This window comes from Glycine soja, chromosome 16 (genome assembly GCF_004193775.1).
Source record: "Glycine soja cultivar W05 chromosome 16, ASM419377v2, whole genome shotgun sequence".
Taxonomy (NCBI): domain Eukaryota; kingdom Viridiplantae; phylum Streptophyta; class Magnoliopsida; order Fabales; family Fabaceae; genus Glycine; species Glycine soja.
The window spans coordinates 8,104,482-8,118,667 of NC_041017.1; the positions used below are offsets into that span (position 1 = coordinate 8,104,482).

The following is a 14,186-nucleotide window of genomic DNA, read 5'->3' on the forward strand; positions in this document are numbered from 1 at the left end:
AAAAATACTTTTAATTAATATTTGAATTTTTATTCCTTTATTAATATATATGTGAGGGGTAGAGGGTGTCACATTTAGTGGTATCAGAGCAGGTCGAACCTTTCGGCCAGTGTGTTATGTGCTTACCATATTCTGGTGTGCACTCTGTGTGGTTACTTATGAGTACTTTTGTTGAGCATGCTTGAATTTTTATTTGTATTTTCTCCTACATGATTAAATAAGACTTAATAATAATGCTTGTATGTGCCTTGCATCCTTAATGTTTGTTATACCATAAATCCATTGTTGAGTCATGAGTTATGAGACTGGTCATCTCTATAATTTGTGAAGTGCGGTTCGACATTATGGTAAGCCGTTAGGTGATGCAAGAAGCCTTGATACTGATGGATAATGCTTTAATGAGCCCTTATCTTCTTGCTTGTATGTTGTTAATAAACTTATTTCTATCTTGATGTGTGGATTAGTGTTGTGAAAACCTTTTGAACCATATATATGTCTTGGATGAGTATGTCTTTCTTGATGTGTAAACGCATGACTACTTAACTCACTTTATTTTGTGTGTAGTCGTGAATGTAGTAGTTGAAGTTTGTGATTCTTTAATACATCCTTATTAACTGTTAAATTCTTACTTCTTATATGTACGTTGTATACTTATTATAAGAACCTTATAATTCTGGGTATGTTAGTAGTATGGTGTTTTGCCTTAATTGCATAGATAGTATGGTTGTTCGTGATTTCTTGTTCTTAGCAATGTTGATACTCTATAGTTCGAGGACTCGTATCGAGATATATTTTATATAGAATACTTTTTTGACCATACCTTTTTATTCTAGTGTAAACTATTCTTTGTGTTGCGTACTTAAGTCGAGTAATTCGATTTCACTTGCAAGCTTGAGTATAATTCATTGTTTGTGTTATGAGCCTACATCAAATAATTGGATTATTGATGTTTCTGTCACGATCAAGTGATAGTTGATATCTCCATATGTGCGTACACTGTGATTATGTTTTCGTTTCTAGAATTCATTTGGAGTATCTACTGTTGATTCTAGATGAGTGATCCTTCTTGATTTAAAATTATAGTCTCCTAATCCATCGAGTGTTCATCTTATTATTGGCTGCTCATCTTCCAATGATGTCTAGTTAAACTGCTTGATAATCTTTCTTGTTGTTACTTCTAATACGAATAAAGAGAGACTTCGCCTTTGACAATCATGTTAAGATGTTTTGAGAGGAAATACTTGAGTAGACATGATCATTGTTACATATAGACGAAAGTCAAACTTAGTAAGACGTGTACCTGTGTTCCTTGAGGATATGCTTAGTTACCACCTAAGTGCAAGATTGAGAATCTTATAAGTGTAGTACCCATAGAAACTTGTAACCGTAGTTCGTGGGAAATATATAGTGTAGAGTTGTTGGAGAACATAGTCTAGTTGGAAAAGTTATGAAGTATAGTTAAGAGGTTTAATGTGGAACCTTAAGAAGAGAGTAAGGTAGTTAGTAAGACATTAATTGTTAAGCATAGAAGGATTCAAGAGTGAGTGTTCTTGCGTAAGGTAGGTGACCTAAAAGATTATTGATGATAGTTGTATGATTAGCAAGATAAATATTAGTTCTTTTTACCTTAATATGGAAAAAGTTTGTTGATGCTTTAATAAATACCTTAGTACCTATTGTGACCTCTATGTGTACCTGGTCATGTCATAATATGATTGATGTCTATGTGTGTTTGTGGAATGCGTGATAGGATCTCTCATCCTGAGTTAGCTCTTGTTGTGGTTTTGATGATTAGTGTTTAGTATGTTTCCAGTTAAGTTGAATTATGATGTGCATTATAAGGTTGTTATAGACCCTTGGACATCATGTTCCGAGCTAAGAGTTTTGTTATGCATTTTAGTTAGATGAAGATGACCCTTAAAGTATGCTACGTCTAGGTGAAAGATAACTACAAATCCTTCTTGGGCAGAAGTTGTTTTGAGATGAGAGGAAACCTAAGATTAAGATGAAATGCTCTTAACTAGTAGTCGAACCAAAAGGTTATTTTAGGACTCATTGGATTAACCTTAATGCTTGCTGGAGATGACTTAAGTAAGTTTAAGTTTTTGAGTGAGATCCTTGTAAGGAGTAAGCCATAAGTTCATAGAGAAGTCGACCACTGTAAATTGTTGAGTGCTATCTTAGTCGCGTAGGTCCTTATTGGAGTAGTAAAATATTTGAAATAATTTTTAAGTTTAGAGGAGTGCTTGTAGGAGGACAAATAGTGATCAATGTTTCTTGACAACTTAAGACTTATGAAAAGATTTATCCTATATGTAAGTTAGAATAGGTAACCATGGGGTTCACCATAATATTTTGGGAGACATTACCGTTAGTTTGATACATTGTGAGGATCTTTGGAGCTGAATCCGAGATAAAAGAGATGTGTAAAATTCTCAAGAATCTTGTTGTGAGTTTAGTTTTAAATGTTAGAACTAGCTTAGTAGTTAGAGTTTGAATAGGAAACCGATGATATGACTAGTGTCCTAGTTATAGGGTTAGATATCGTAAACAACAGTTGAAATCTCAACTTCAAGTGCAAAGTTATAGGGTGACATGATGAGCATAAATGTGTGAAGATTACCTCAAGGTGAACAAACTTACAGAAGTAGGGAGTAATCTGTATTGCTTATCTAATTAGCACCCAGTTAGTATCAAGTAGGCAACCTTAGAGTTGAATCGTTACCATTCTTGAACCTAAGTGAGAGTTATGAGTCAAGTATACGAAAGTGAGAAAGATCATGTTGAAGGAAGAGGCTTAGACTCAAGGGTAGGCAAATCATGTATTCTCGATAGTCATCGTGAACTAGGATTGGTAGAGTGTGAGAGTCTCGAAACTCATTATCTTTCTTGAACAGTCCGATGTTCGAAAAAGAGTCGACCATGTGATCAGTCACGTCTCCTTGTGTTTGTTTGTTCTTTTCAATTTGTCATTAGTGTCTCCTATGATATTATTCTACTCCAAATAGTATGTCATTCACATTCTATTATAGTTGAGATGTCACTCTCGTGAGAAGACTTACTTATGTAATACTATCATTGAGTAAATGAGGATCACCGGATTTAATAGTTAAGTGCAGAGGAGTCTTGTGATCAGAGTAACAGAAAAAGAGTTTCAACTAGACACACATCTTGATATTGAGAATCATATGCGTGATATCTTTTTCTCGATCTTTCGGCAAGTTTCGGGGACGAAACTTCTTTTAAGAGGGGTGGAATTGTAACATCCCAATTTTTCGTAAATAAATTTAAAAAGATTTTTAGTAATAAATAAATAAATAAATAAATATAGAGCAAATAATAGGCTGAGTACCCTAGGTATAAATAGTTATGTTAAGTCAGCTGCCTCCTTTTGGCCTCATTTTCGTTTTTCCCCTTCTCCTCTCAAAACCCTTTCTTTTTCCCGCAGCCCACCAAACCAGTCTCAGAAAAACGACGATCTCGAACCCGTTCACCGTTGGATCGTCGTGAAATTTGAGTATCATGTTCGCAACACAATTCCGAGCATTCTCACCGTTGGGAATTTCGATATCATGTCTGAACTGAGAGAAAAACCCTTCGCATTGTAGCCTTTTTCTTTCCCGTAGAAACCCAGAACTGTCTTGGTAAAACTACGATCCCGGTTTCGTTAACCGTTGGATTATTGTGAAATTTGGATATGTTGTTCGAAATTCAATTCCGCACGCTTCCACCGTTGGGATTTTTGAGATAATATTCGTGGAGGGAGAAAAAGGAATCGTATGAAGACAGTACAAGTGGAGGTTTCAATCTCTTCTCCGTCTCTCTGACGTTTGGGAATTCTATTGGAACAGTCGGATGAATAATTGAAAGAATTTCCGGGAACCGCTAGAGATGTTGCTATCGCTGGCTGAAGACACGTGAGCCCGCTTAGAGGTAAGGGATGAGTTATTCACCGTTGGGATTAGTGAGAACATGTGTAGGGATCCTTAGAGGATTAAATTGGGATTTTATTTTGGGATGTTTGTTAAATTGCAATTTTTCCTTTATGATTATAAATAAAATATTGATGTCCTGATGAAAATTGCTTGATAAATTGTGCTCTTGATATTTGTATATTTGGACCTATGATTTGGATATAATTGTGTAATATTATTTGAGGGGTTTTAGTCCTCATGTTGTGATAGTCTTTTATATACATTGTTATATTGAGGATATGAAATGATAATTCAAATTGTGAGTATGTGATGAATTGTAGAATAACATGTTGCTTTGAGATTGATTATTATATTGTTATTGAGATTGAGTATAAGTGTAAAGTTGAACATGTGTTAATTTGTGAGATACGTGTAAACATGTGATGGTGGATTGTGACACTATGAGATGTGAAATTGTGAATGAGTTCTAGTTGTGGATAAGTGTATAGTTAACACTTGATGTGAAATTACTTGTGTTGTAAGCCATGAATTGTACAATACCCAACCAGCGTTATCTTGAGAAAAGCGTTGATGCGCAGTGTTAAAGAGAAAATGTAGGTTTCTTATTTAGGAACCAGTGTTAAATCGTAGCGCAATTGTGTTGAACGTGTTTAAAACACGAGTGTAAGGTCGTGGGTATTGTATAATTCATGAGCAGTGTCTGCATGTAAAAAAAAAATTATTTTAGGGGTTGGACCTGAATCAGGAGGGAGAGGCCCTGACGGACTCTTCGGAGTGTAGGCCTTGGGGGTCACCGGGTTTGAGTGCTCCTTTAAGCCTATGCTGATCTCATATGGTTGGAGCATTCTCGCAAAACATCGTGACCCTGACTGGTCTCCCTATGATCTTACTTAGTGAGAGTGACCTGACAAACCCATTGTGTGGTGTGTCTTGTTATGTACTCCTAAGCGCCCCAGGGTGGTTTTTCACTGACATGGTACCACATTGCATATAGAATTGAGTCTTAGCATAACTATTTCATATGCTTGCTAATTGATGTGTTATTATATCTTGATCGAAGTGTGGGATTCTTGTGTAATGTGATTGATAATTGAGAAGTGAATTTTGAATGACGAAGTGGTGAAGTTACGTGAGCTATGTTTAAGCAAGTGGTATCTCATTTATATAATATGTATATTTAATTGTCTTGTTTCTCTATTAGTTAGGAATGTGATAACTCACTCCCTGTGTGTTGTTGTGTTTGGATCCTGTGATGATCTTGAACTTGTGTTCGGGGGAGCAGATGAATAGGTGGATGACTATGAAGAACCTCATGCTAGAGGACACGGGAACACCACGCTCTGATAGGATGTGACATTAGGATATAGGTTCTATATTAATTGTATGAGACTTATATGACTTTCTTTGAGTCGAGATGACTTTATTATTTATTTGAACAAGTTTGAATATGATGTAGAAGGAAGTGAACGTGAGCCTTTTACCCATTTGAAAAGCTTGTATTTAAAAATGTTTTAAAAATACTTTTAATTAATATTTGAATTTTTATTCCTTTATTAATATATATGTGAGGGGTAGAGGGTGTCACAGTTACTCAAGTTAGTTATTTTCTATCTTTGTATAAATACATCCATTTTGTAACACTTTGATGAATGAATGAATGAATTGAATGAATCCTAAAACTACTTTTCATCTATCTTCCATTTCTTTCATTCCTAATATGTTTCATTCCTAATATGGTATCAGCAGTTTTTGCTTCCGTGTCTCTTGCTTCCTATTGAAGTTATTTGTGGTTCTGCTCGATGGTGTGGATAGTGCTGTTAGCCTTCGCTTTGTGGCGTCGAGCCCTGACTCAAGGGGGCGTGTTGCGAGTCCCACATCGGGTGGTTCATGAGGATGATTAAGTTCTTATATAACTAGGTAAGCCACCCCCTTATGAATCATTTTTTAAGGGGACCTTTCGAATGCCTGGTTGATTCCTTTTTTTTCTCTCTCATGGCCATAGATGTCATTGATGATTAAGTTCTTCTATAACTGGGTAGGCCACCCCCTTATAAATCGTTTTTTTAAGGGGACCTTTCAGATGCCTGGTTGGTTCTTTTTTTTTTCTCTCATGGCCATGGATGCCATTGCTGATTAAGTTTTTATATAACTGGGTAGGCCACCCCCTTATGCATCGTTTTTTTAAGGGGACCTTTCGGATGTCTGGTTGGTTCTTTTTTTTTTCTCTCATGGCCATGAATGTCATTGATGATTAAGTTCTTATATAATTGGGTAGGCCACCCCCTTATGCATCATTTTTTAAGGGGACCTTTCGGATGCCTAATTTGCTCTTTTGTTTTTTTTTTTTCTCTCATGGCCATGGATGCCATTGATGATTAAGTTCTTATATAACTGGGTAGGCCACCTCCTTATGAATCGTTTTTTAAAGGGACCTTTCGGATGTCTGGTTGTTTTTTTTTCTCTCATGGTCATGGCTGCCATTGATGATTCTAACCCCTTCATTCTTCATTCTTATGACAATCTTGGCATTGCCTTAGTTTCTCATCCTTTCATCGTGTTCTCTGTGGATGTGGTGTTGTGGATGAATTGGAGTGGAGCGGTTGCAGTACTCGTTTATGCCACCGCATTGTGGTACCTCTTCGAGCGTGTCGGTTACAATTTCTTGTCCTTCGTCACCAAAGTTTTTGCCAACAAGCTTTGATGCTTGCTTTGGACTCTTGGAAGCAGTCGCAGTTGGTCGAAGATTTCTCGAAGTTTATATTTTGATCAATGTATTTCCAACATGTTTTGTTATATTTCATGTTTTCAATTTTTTTTTCTTTTCTTTTCTCTTTCTTCTTTAAGGTTGATGTATTGTATTCTCCAAGCTAGAAGTGTTTTTCAACACATTCCAGCTTGCGGGGGGTATTAGACATAAAATTAATTTAGTTAGTTATTAGAAGTTATTTAAGTAAATTAGTTGGTTACTCAAGTTATAGTTACTAGAAGTTATTTGAGTAAGTTAATGTTGGTTACTCAAGTTAGTTATTTTCTATCTTTGTATAAATACATCCATTTTGTAACACTTTGATGAATGAATGAATGAATTGAATGAATCCTAAAACTACTTTTCATCTATCTTCCATTTCTTTCATTCCTAATATGTTTCATTCCTAATAATTATGCATACGTGTGCTATGCTCCTTAGACTCTACATAATGCACAAAACTGATGGATTATACACATTCATAAGTTCACAAGAAAACCCATTCTCATATGGATTTCATACCATTCATGTTTATGTTATCATCAAATCATAATTTTATCTTTATCTTAATTCCTTAAACAAGAGGACCTAAATATCTTAATTATATTATCAATCCCATAAATTAGCATAATCAAATAATTTGTATTAAGAAAAATAATCTATTTTAGTTCTTTTACATAATTTTACATTTTAGTCTATATGACCATTTTTTTATGTTACGGCTCTTATTTATTTTTTGACAATGTAAAATTGCCACAAAATAGAGTTTCTGGATCCGTCCAATCCCTCTTAGGTTCCTCTAAACAAATCTGGTACAAGAAATTGATATCACACCTTGTAGTTTTACCCCACCCATAAGTATCACGCTTTGTACACGGAGATGGGCAATCCTGATGTTGGGTACCTGGACACAAATCATGGTCCAAATTAAGTTTCCTCTTTTTAAGGTTATCTCTTTAATGGGATAGAGTTGTAGAAGCATAAATAATGCTGCATGTTATTGTGTAAAATTAACTTCAAAGTGTATTTTTATGTCCTTCTTGTCGTCTCTAGTAATCTAAAGATTTATATATTTCATAAATACCATTTCATTTGTGTCAGAAGTTAAGTTGCGCACTTTGGATGCGATCAAACTCCTTATAGCTGATTCTCAATGGAAAATAACTGACTAATCATTAATTACATATACCTAGTCCATAGGGTGAGTGGGATTTATTTAGGTTGCAAGCCACTACTCTTTTGACTCTTTTGTATTCCAATTCATAGAATAAATAATAAGTGACGATGTTTATACTTTAATTAATTTAATCACAATCTATCAAATATAACAAATTTGTTAACTTTTATTATAATTACTTAATAAATAATAATTTTTGATTGATTGATCATATAATATTTTTTATAACAACAACTCATTCATATTAGACTTGCAATTGGAAAATATTGAATCTGAGAGGAAGGGAAAATGCATTTCATCTGACGGCCACTGTAAGATTTTAGTGCAGGAAGGTAAAACCCACCCTCCGTCTGCTGGGGATAATAATCCAATTCCAAAGTAGAATATAGTGTGTATGGTTTTGATCTCTTGCCCAGTTTCCTTATCATTAGAGGAGTGGATTTTATCATAGTGTGTGACTAGTCTTTTGTATTCTTATTCGTAGAATAAATAAGAGGAGAAAACTTAGATATAGTAATAGTATAGTATTATACAAAATAAATAATAGGATAAAACTTATATATACCAAAGGATTATATAGATTATTGAGACGAAACTTTAATTTTGATTGAAATAACAAAATAGTATCTAAGGTATAACTGATAGTATAATAATTTTTATACACGGTTAATAATGTAAAATGTATTGATAAATTTATTGATTATTTTAATAATTACTTACAAAGTCAAACTGATGATGTTTTTCAATTGATTAATAGCATATAAAAATTTATGCATTGATAGTGCAGGACTATACTATTAAACTCTTATTCATACCACACTTGCAATTGAAAAGTATTCAATAAATCGTAGTTAGTGGGAGGAAAATGCATTTCATCTGATAGTCACTGTAAGATTTCAGTGCTGGAAGGTAAAAATCACACTATCTGTGGGGCTAAGTGGAGAATGGATTTAGTGTGTGATTTTGATGCTGCTCAATAATTAGGGGAGTGGATTTTGTCAAAGTATGAGAGTGTGGGACTGGGTTGTGGGGCATTGTTTCCTCACAATTGATGCTTCATGCCCAATAGAAGACTCAGTGATCATTCGAATTGGTGAAAATAACAGATGCACAAGCCTTTGATTTGTGCATTAGTCAAGTCAAGGTCTTCTTCTATTGATGGGCACCTCATCATTGTCCTTTGTGGTGGAATGTTTACGTTAAGGTCTTCTTTCCACAAATGCGTGCTGCTTGGGTTGGAAATACTAATAATACACTCAATATGAATAGACTAAAATGATTTAACTACACCAGATCATCTTTCATTATATGATAAATTATTAAGCAGTACTATATGTCACGAAAGTGTTTCACACGAATGCAGTACGTAGTCATGTGCTTATACCTTATTGCATAAACATTATATTTAAAAGAGTTAATGGAATCTAACAGTAAGGTAAGGTGCCTGAATTATTGTAAAAGATAAATAATAATCAAATTTGTGAAGGGGTTGATAAATTAATCAAGATAAAAAAAATCTAAATTAGTACCAAAAATAATTTAATAATAAATTGATTCCTAAATTTTATAACTTAATATTAAATTGATATTTGAAAGATATAATTTATTAACAAATTGATCTTTAAATATTATAACTTAATGAAAAAATGATTGTACAAATTTAATGACAGAATTAATTTATCGTATTTTTAGGAACTAAATTTATATTTTTTAAATTTTAAAGACTAATTTATTATTGTATTACATTTTTAGAGATTTGACTATTCAAAAATTAAAAAATAAGAACTCTAACTACTGGTATTATATACAGTTTTTTCTATTCACAAATTTATTCTATTTTGAAAGTGACTTTGAGTAAATAAAATGGGCAGAAATAATAATCATCAACATTCAACAGTATCCCCATGTCCATAAGCATATATTGAATCTTCAGTCCAAGTTTAGAGTACAAAAGTCTCAAGCAACCGTAGACTATAAGTCTTCTTTCTCCCTCCTCCTTTGCAAATTAACTGCATTTCAAAACACACAAACCAGAAAAAAAAAAAAAAACACAAACACACACATGACAGTACCATTTTACTATTGTTATTATTTATCCATATTCCTAATCCTGAGCCATGTACACTCTCAGACTCAGCTGCAAGATCAAGAACATGCAGTCCTAATGAATATAAAGCGGCACCTAAAAAACCCTTCATTCCTCAGTCACTGGACAACATCAAACACTGCCTCTCACTGCACTTGGCCAGAGATCACATGCACCAGTGACTACTCAGTCACTGGATTGACTCTGGTCAACAGCAACATCACTCAAACACTACCACCTTTCATGTGTGACCTCAAAAATCTCACACTTGTTAATTTCAGTAGGAATTTCATTCCAGGGGAGTTCCCAACATTTCTCTACAAATGTTCCAAGCTGGTTTACCTCGACCTCGAAATGAACGATTTTTCGGGCACCATTCCTGATGACATAGACAACTTGGTTAACTTGCAGCATCTTAATCTCGGTTCCACAAGCTTTAGTGGGGACATTCCTGCAAGCATTGGAAGGTTAAAGGAACTGAAAATGCTTCAACTTCACTATTGTCTATTCAATGGTACTTTCCCTTATGAGAGTATTGCCAACTTGTTCGATCTTGAATTCTTGGATATGTCCTCTAACTTGGTGCTCCCTCCTTCCAAGCTCTCGTCAAGCTTGACCCGGTTGAAAAAATTGAAGTTCTTTCACATGTACAGTTCCAACCTGTTTGGGGAAATCCCTGAAACCATTGGAGAAATGGTGGCTTTGGAGAACTTGGATTTATCGCGAAGCAATTTAACTGGACACATTCCTAGAGGCTTGTTCATGCTCAAGAATTTGAGCACACTGTACCTTTTCCAGAACAAGCTCTCTGGAGAGATACCTGGTGTGGTTGAAGCATCGAATTTGACAGAAATCGATCTTGCAGAGAACAATCTTGAGGGGAAAATACCTCATGATTTTGGGAAGCTCCAAAAGCTAACACTGTTGAGTTTGTCTCTCAATAACTTGTCAGGGGAGATACCACAAAGCGTAGGCCGTATTCCATCTCTGATATATTTTCAGGTCATGTTCAATAACTTGTCAGGTATTCTTCCTCCTGATTTTGGTCTCTACTCGGAGCTTAAAACATTTTTGGTTGCAAACAACAGTTTTACTGGAAGGCTCCCAGAAAACTTGTGCTATCATGGTCAGTTACTTAATTTAACTACTTATGATAATTATCTGAGTGGTGAATTGCCAGAATCAATTGGCCACTGTAGTAGCCTGAAGGATTTAAAAATTTACAGTAATGAGTTTTCTGGTAGCATTCCTAGTGGTCTTTGGACTTTCAATTTGTCAAATTTCATGGTGAGTTATAATAAGTTCACTGGTGAGCTTCCTGAGAGATTGTCCCCAAGTATTTCGCGCTTGGAGATAAGTCACAATCGGTTTTTTGGTAGGATTCCAACTGGTGTATCTTCATGGACTAATGTGGTTGTTTTTAAAGCAAGTGAGAACGACCTTAATGGGAGTGTTCCAAAAGGTTTAACATCTCTTCCCAAGCTAACAACTCTATTGCTTGATCATAACCAGCTCACAGGGCCACTTCCATCAGATATCATATCATGGCAATCCCTTGTAACTCTAAATTTGAGCCAAAACAAACTCTCTGGACATATCCCAGATTCAATTGGTCTGTTACCCGTCCTTAGCGTACTCGACCTGTCAGAAAATCAATTCTCTGGTGAAGTTCCTTCTAAACTTCCCAGAATCACCAATCTCAATCTATCCTCCAATTATTTGACAGGGAGGGTTCCAAGTGAATTTGACAATCTTGCTTATGACACAAGCTTTTTGGACAATTCTGGCCTCTGTGCTAATACTCCAGCACTGAAACTTAGGCCGTGCAATGTTGGCTTTGAAAGGCCATCCAAAGGCTCTTCTTGGTCTCTTGCTTTGATTATGTGCCTGGTAGCAATAGCCTTGTTGCTGGTTTTGTCGATTTCACTCTTGATTATCAAACTTCACCGAAGAAGGAAACGAGGATTTGATAACTCATGGAAGCTCATTTCCTTTCAAAGGTTGAGTTTCACTGAATCAAGCATAGTGTCATCAATGTCAGAACATAATGTTATTGGAAGTGGTGGATTTGGTACAGTATACCGTGTTCCGGTTGATGCTTTAGGCTATGTTGCTGTGAAAAAGATCTCCAGTAACAGAAAGTTAGACCACAAGCTAGAGAGCTCATTTCGCGCAGAGGTTAAAATACTGAGCAACATTCGTCACAAAAACATTGTGAAATTGTTGTGCTGCATCTCTAATGAGGATTCTATGCTCCTTGTTTATGAGTATTTGGAAAACTGTAGCCTAGATAGGTGGCTGCACAATAAGAGCAAATCACCACCAGCTGTGTCAGGTTCAGCGCATCATTTTGAACTTGATTGGCAAAAGAGATTGCAAATTGCCACTGGTGTTGCTCATGGTTTGTGCTACATGCACCATGATTGCTCGCCACCGATTGTTCATCGAGATATAAAAACAAGCAACATCCTTTTGGATGCTCAATTCAATGCAAAAGTTGCTGATTTTGGTCTGGCTAGGATGTTAATGAAGCCGGGGGAACTTGCTACCATGTCATCTGTTATTGGCTCATTTGGCTATATGGCTCCAGGTGAATAATAATGGCATGCTAATCAATCCTTTTTGTTTTTCTTGCTCACAAATATGTTATTTATATAGTTAAGGGCATGTTTACTTATGTTTTCTTTTCCTGTCTTCACTTTTAATTTACAAAAAAACTGTCACATTGTTTTTAGTTTGTTTTCTATTTTCAAAGATTTTCACAGGAAATAGAGAAAACAAAAAAAAAAAGGTTGTTTTCACGATTTCTTGTGCAAATCTTTGAAAATGATAAAATAGATGGAAAGCAAGGTGATAATTTTGAGTTAAAAGTGAAAAACAGGAAATGTAAACAAAAGAAAACAAGCCTGAAATTCTCCGTGTCTTTTTTTTTTTTTCATTGGAATAAGTTTAATCTGAATTTGCTATAATTGCATCGCAGAATATGTTCAAACAACGCGAGTCAGCGAGAAGATTGATGTATTCAGCTTTGGGGTTATACTACTGGAGTTGACAACTGGTAAAGAAGCTAACTATGGTGATGAGCACTCATCTCTTGCAGAGTGGGCGTGGCGCCAAATTATTGTAGGAAGCAACATAGAAGAGCTGCTAGACATTGATTTCATGGATCCAAGTTACAAGAATGAAATGTGCAGTGTTTTCAAACTTGGAGTGTTGTGTACTTCAACACTTCCTGCTAAAAGGCCTTCCATGAAGGAGGTGCTACACATATTGCTCCGCTGTGGAGAAGGATTTGCGTTTGGAGAGGGGAATGTTAGGCAATATGATGGTGTTCCCCTTCTTAAGAATTCAAAATGGGAGAGTAGTTTGGATGCTGTTGACAATGATAGTGATAGTGACTAGATGATAGTCCTCATCAACACTTAGAACAAACCAAACATATTATTGGGTTCGTAGAAGGTAGAAAGTGGAATATAGCAGTATAAAAGCATGGTTTTGAGGCAGTGTTTGTGATTTGTGAGGTTCATTTTCCTAGTTTGATATTTCTCCTTTTTCCGTCCTTTTCTCAATAATATTATAAATCAAATGGTATGGTGGTACTGTGGTGGAGTTCCAATATCATTGTCTGTCTTTTCTCTGTTTTTAAGTGGATGCTAGATGCTATTTAACTCCAAAAGTTATTAGAAATTGATTATTTTACCACCGCAACCATCCTTTAATGCATCCTTCTTTAACTTTAAAGAGTGTAAATTGATCTTGGTGTATTACTGAAATAAATAACAGAAAAGTTTAAGTCAACTTTGCTGCTTTCCCTCCTTGTGGATTGTGCAGGTTCATTTGAATCAATGATCGACATGCTTTTGGCTTATTTATTTATTTATTTATTTAAATATGTTTTTTTTATCATTATTCTTTCTGTTTCATTATATTTGTTATTATCTCTTTGACAACCTTACTAAATTGTACAAGTAATTAAATGGAAATTCCAAATATTGTTTACCTAGAGACTTGCGTAATATTAGGCAAAATTAATAAAATCACTATCTAAGCTAACAAATATCACAAGGGAGTAATGAAAACATTAACTTTAGTTCATTTTGAGTAAGATAAAAACAAAACAAGTAAAGGCAAAGTAATTAAAATACTCTTTTTTGTGGTTTTTTTTAGTTAAAATAAAGCTTAGAACAATGGGGTTTTCAAATAAAAAAGGAATTATCAGGGTTAGAGTTTACCAAATTTTAC

General features: G+C 35.0%; 1 protein-coding gene across 1 annotated transcript; it reads left to right on the plus strand.

Moving 5' to 3' along the window:
• Nucleotides 1-9,788: 9,788 nt before the first annotated feature.
• Nucleotides 9,789-13,742, plus strand: LOC114390573 (receptor-like protein kinase 5). Its single transcript, XM_028351347.1, has 2 exons — nt 9,789-12,534; nt 12,925-13,742. Exons 1-2 carry the CDS (start codon nt 9,921-9,923, stop codon nt 13,344-13,346), a joined length of 3,036 nt encoding a protein of 1,011 aa, XP_028207148.1. The 5' UTR covers nt 9,789-9,920; the 3' UTR covers nt 13,347-13,742.
• The last annotated feature ends 444 nt before the right edge of the window (nt 13,743-14,186 follow it).

Bases quoted from the DNA above. Each gene is read 5' to 3' on its own strand.
- LOC114390573 (XM_028351347.1), top strand. From the start codon at position 9,921: ATGACAGTACCATTTTACTATTGTTATTATTTATCCATATTCCTAATC. The intron at 12,535-12,924 runs GTGAATAATAAT...ATTGCATCGCAG, and splicing joins ATTTGGCTATATGGCTCCAG to AATATGTTCAAACAACGCGA.